Source organism: Protomyctophum bolini (assembly GCF_963924005.1).
Source record: "Protomyctophum bolini genome assembly, chromosome: 15".
NCBI lineage: Eukaryota > Metazoa > Chordata > Actinopteri > Myctophiformes > Myctophidae > Protomyctophum > Protomyctophum bolini.
Genome location: NC_137876.1, coordinates 9,898,328 through 9,903,969, shown reverse-complemented (window position 1 = coordinate 9,903,969; position 5,642 = coordinate 9,898,328). Strand labels below are relative to the sequence as shown.

General features: G+C 38.4%; 1 protein-coding gene across 1 annotated transcript; it reads left to right on the top strand.

The window, feature by feature from the left end:
* The first annotated feature begins 2,751 nt into the window (after positions 1–2,751).
* LOC308329378 (protein TMED8-like) lies at positions 2,752–4,672 on the top strand. The gene is made up of 2 exons (XM_080783646.1): positions 2,752–3,049; positions 3,238–4,672. The coding sequence occupies exons 1-2, from the start codon at positions 2,764–2,766 to the stop codon at positions 3,453–3,455; spliced, it is 504 nt and encodes a 167-aa protein (XP_080639772.1). The 5' UTR covers positions 2,752–2,763; the 3' UTR covers positions 3,456–4,672.
* The last annotated feature ends 970 nt before the right edge of the window (positions 4,673–5,642 follow it).

The following is a 5,642-nucleotide window of genomic DNA, read 5'->3' as shown; positions in this document are numbered from 1 at the left end:
TTAATTTTAAGATTTGATAAAAAATTATGTATTGAGCAGGCACTCGATGACTCTACTCTCGAAGAAGCTGTTTATCTTTGGTGGCCGGAAGACTGCAACCTACCTCAATGATCTCCACGTTCTAGACCTTGGTAAGGTAGAGAGGCATGTCATGTTTTTCCACAGCAATCCTTAATCTTCACACTAATTTGATCTTTTATTTTCTTTTTTATTAAAGGTTTTATGGAGTACACTGCTGTGAAATATCAGAACATGCCACCACTGCCACGGGGGTGAGTACCGTATGTAATTCAACCTTGACAAATGCTATTGCAATGCCCATCTGTATTTCCTTTCTAGGACAGACTTGCTTGTACTACATGGCACGCAGGTTACCGCACAAGATGTCTGTTAATGCACTTTGTTGTTTCGGAAATAATTGTGCCGGTATCTGGAGTTATTATTTTAACAGTGCAAGTACATTGTATTTATATAGCACTTTGAGGTCTCAAAGTGCTTTACATACAGTGAAAATATAAAGCAGATTAAAAATGCTGTACAATTCAGCTCAAACAAGACAACAATACAAGCGTCGAATAGATCATAAATCAATAAAGTCAAGATGAACCTTCCACAAACCCTAGGTGTGGCTCGCAGACTAGGGGGCGAGCTGTCTGGGATTAATGTTGAAAATCACAGGACCGATCAATGCCAAATGTCTTGTGTGCTGCCAGTAGGCCAATGAAGTAAATCCCAGATTTTATGTTTATTTATTTTTATACTAGTTTACTTTTTAAAACTTGAATTATATACTCTAAATCAATTAAGAGGCAAGTGACTCCATATGCAGACGTCAATATAATGTCATTAATCTGAGATCCACATAGTAGCCAAGCTGTTATTAGACCCTTGGTGATTGGTATAAGTTTTAAGAATGGTGTTGGAGGAATATTATTGACCCAGGTGATTTATTTTGACAGCTTCCATGCAGCACTTCCAGTGTCAAACGACAGGATTCTGATCAGTGGAGGCTCAAGTTCTATTGGAACTTTACAGGATGTTCATGTCTTCAATATAGGTGAGGATTGTTGCTTAACCCTTTCTCTCAGATGGCAGAATACTGTATACTGAAAGTGTTAACTTTCAGAGTCTAACATTCCTGATTTTTACGGTCTAATTACTCATTGACATAATAATCCTGATTTTGCTACTTACTCCTTGTGTTGAGCATATAGAAACCTTGTATGTCCAAAATGTGACCGTTCTCGCAATGTGAGCTTGTAGATTGGCTTTTTGCTATATTTTGTCATGATGAAATGGGGCATTTATTAAACTGGAATATGAATTTGAGATGATATATATATATATATATATATATATTACACAACAGTAACAATATACTGCATGTCTTAACTAAACGATTCGGTCTGTTAGGATTTTAATTATGGTTTTAATATACTTGACAATTTATAATCACAAAACACTATTCTTCATTTTCTGAGTCGCTGGGTTTCTTGTATCAATAGCTGATGTATTATTTTCGTAGACTGTAACACTTTATTTTTCTTCTCAGACACCAACATGTGGACTTCATTAAAAGCATCACCTCTTGGCGACAAACCTCTTGTTGGACACAGTCTCATCCATCTGAGCACATCCATCCTTACAGATGATGAGAAGCGGAGGCGAAATGAGAAGTGGAGGAAGAACAAGCTTGTGGATATCGAGTGCAGGGTCTTGGTGTTTGGCGGATCAGATGGCTGTGGACTGTACAATGATGCCTTAAAGTGTCATATAGAGATTCCTCTATAATTATGTATAATGTATTTTAATGTTTTATTGTTTTTATGTGATTTATTTGTATGAAATAAAATGTACAGTACTTTTAACCTGGATTGATGGATTATTGGATAGAGAACAAGAGGGATTTTTTAAACTAAAGGACCCATTCATTTTAACATCTCAGCTTTTGTGTGCACCCAGACTGTTATGTTGGGCTATAAGACTAATTGAAAGCACACCTGTGCTTCTGGTGGTTGACATCGTCTATGCATGAGGGGATCATTTCATGCATTAGGACAATATCGTGAACCAGGGATGTGTTTTCAGTGATTCTAATTATGTTGAATGGGACTCTGTTCAATATATCTGGGGTGCACGCTGACACCCAGATGTGTTTACGTGAAATACCCCTTTCAATTAAGCGGGCTAGTTGGTCTTTTGGATGGACACATTGACTTGCCTTATGAAAGTGCATGTTTGGCTGTGGGGTATTCCACGCAATTATATTAGCACATCTACGGTATGGAGTCACCCCACTCTGACACTGACACTCTGCATTTGGTCAAGACCAGGCTTTTCTCCTCAGGTTTTGTAATGATCAATTCAATCTATTAGTCGGATTAACCACTTAAGCCCTATTCAAGTGATTGCCATGCACACATGAGCTAATATTTTTGAGTGGTGCAAAATAGTAGTGAAAATAAAGCCCCTTTGCTCTCCCACTGCCTCCATGAAGGAAGTATATGAATTTCATTAGAAAGTGGATCAAATGCAATATCCAGGTACCATGAGAGTACCCATTTATCAGCCTCAATTCTATACTGTTCCAGTTCAAAGATTGTCTGCTAATTTCTTTGTGTCACCACTTGTTTAGTTTGTATCCTGTGCGAGTTCTCTCTCCTGATTGGATCAATTTCAATGGTATCCTGACCTGAAAATGTAATTTCTGTTTACTAAAGAGCATATCAAAGTTTTATTGTTGGGTTTTCAACTCCAGGCCAAATGCCACCATTGAAGCCTCCATCGACATGGACATCTGAAGCAATCAAGGAACTGAAGGCCAAGCTTCGACTGGAGAAGGACAGCGTGGTGACCATATACAGAGGGGACATCATGACAGTACACGTTCCTACCGTCCCTGAGGGGAAACAAGTTTGTTGGGAGTTTGCTACAGATGGTTATGACATCGGCTTCGGTGTATATTTTGACTGGACTCCTGTCACCAGCCGGTCTATCACAGTCCACATCAGCGAATCGAGCGATGACGAAGATGAGGATGACATTGAAGGTCAGTGCGTGTCGGCCGCATGTCATTATCCTAAAATAAGGCAGATCGACAAGACCTAGACTTAAGTGGTTAACACTTGATTCTGTCACAATTTACCAACATAAAAGTGTGTAGACAATAGACAATGTGTCTCTGCCTGGTATATTTGTTAGTTTTCTTGAATTGTTGGTATGTGCTTTGTGCTGCAGGGCCCATCAGTAGCGGAGATGTTGAGAAGGGCTCCAAAACAGTGTCCAACTCCAACCTTGGTGAAATCTTGCCCGTCTACCGCCAAGACAGCCACTTGTTGGTGCATGGCGGCAGTCATGAATTCCCTGGTGAGGGCACTTACCTCCTGAAGTTTGATAACTCTTACTCACTTTGGAGAAATAAAACACTGTACTACAGAGTATATTATAGTGCCTGAGAAGAATCCTATTCCCTATTGTCTATGAATGTATGATATACAAGAACTATGATTCCAAGAACTATTTTTTGATTCCACACATGGTAAAAGAGAGAATGTTATCTAATGGTTAGCAATGGGCACATCTATTTTTTACCACTATCGGCTTGTATCGCCCCAGGGGCCACATTTTGAACGCAACATGTCCCACTTACCGATAGATATTTTCTAAAGCATTTCATATAATGTATATGTGCCATGTCTCCATGTATGTACTGTGCATTTAGATAAAGTGTCTATCATAAAGTAAATTATATATTGTCGTAAGCCATAACATTTCTATTTTCTGAAAGCAGCGATCAGGGAGCCCTTGACACATGCTTTGTATGGGTCAGATGCACTGTTCTAAAGTCATGGGTGTTGATTTAACTCGCTGAGACAGTCAAGTCCTGAGTGTTCATTTAACTCTCCTTGTTAAATTAACACTCAGCACTTGGGGATTGTTTTTGTTTCCTGTATGTTCCCCTTTTTATGATTCTTAAGTTCATTCAGTTCCTGTCATTTGTATTTATGCAACTGCATTCTTGCTGATTCTTTTCTAAAGTCTGTGTGAAATCCAACCATGTTTGTTTAATTTCATATAAATAGTGTGCACAGCAAGGCCAATGTTTTATCCATGTACTTTCTCTGTGATTATTGTTGTTAAGACGCAAGATAAAAGTCTGTGTATGTTTAATGTGTTGGAGGAGGTTTTACGGGTTGACCAGAGGTTCACAACCTGTCTATTATGACACAAATAAAAGCCATCCCTTAACACGTGAAGCTGGTGTTATGTAATAGATTCAATATTTACATTTGACTTGCCCCCGCTTAGCTTATTTGTTTTGAGTGAGGGATCTGATCTTAACCACAGTTCAGCCACAGGATGTCTTTCAGATTATTTCCTCAATGTATTTTATCCACAAATGTAAATCAAAGTCACTGCATTTGTATATCCCCTGTGCATTGGACATATTTTGTAATGTCCAGTCCTAATTTGTCCTGATTTCCAAAATCAATGCTTTTACCTCATTAAATCACTTGTGTGCATGTTTCCAAAGATTTTTTGCTGATTTCCAAGGCTTTTGCTGCTAATGTTGTGTAGAATATAAACAACTGATTCAATGCTTCCCATGTCTGCTGTACTATATTGTTTTAAATGTTACATATGTATCCTGAAATTCTTTTCCATAATAAAGAGGAAAATTATTGTATAGTTTTCTGAGTTACATATGGTTTTTATTTTATTTTTTTGTTAGTTGTATATACCCATTTAGGGATGAAGACCACAAATTGTTTTTCAAAGAAAATATGCCCACTTAATTTGAGAAATTAAGATCTAACAACATCAACTCTTATCCAGAATTAGAAGCTGCTCCAAGTTAGTCCCGTGTGTTTCCATTAAATTCTGACTGGGGGATTGATGTAATTGTTACAGAGCTGGTGATGAACACAGTTCTCCCTAAAGGCTGTAGGCAGCCAGCAACACTGAATCACATTTAGGCAAGGGGAGTTTATTATAGGACACAAGAGCATTAAGACAAAAGGCAAAAGAAACAAAAAATATATAACTGATAAAGAGAAATAGTTAAGAGAATATAAAATAAGAATATGCAAACATGTACAAAAACTCAAAGGTTTGGCCTAGTAGTGATATAAAGACTGTTCAACAACTGCATTCAATAAAACCCTAACCACACCAAAGGGTCAAGACGGTTTTAGCATTGTCCCTGCGGTGTGATATGTCTTATTGCACGTTGACCCACATTGACCCTAGTGATTCAACGCATGGAATTCAATGGCGCAAACTACACCAAACCGTTTGGACCCATGGAGTTGCATGGTAACCCTTTGGTGTGGTTAGGGCTTTAAGGTTCACCTCAGGCCCACATAAATGGATTTCCATTGTTGTAGCTCAACTACCTATCCTATTGGTTGTTTAGAATGATTAGCGCAGGTGAGGCAATTATGGCCCTCCTACAAATAACACTGGGTAACTTGAGGTAGGTTCAAAATAACATGCATTGAGCTATAAAACCAGTCCATACTGCATAGCTGTCGTCATGAGTCATTTAAACTTCTTCGCTCTTTGGTCCATCGCTAATGCTCCCCGCCAGTTTGTTGGGTAAGTAACAACAGTGTTTCAAAATGTGGTGGTGTTGGGTAGTA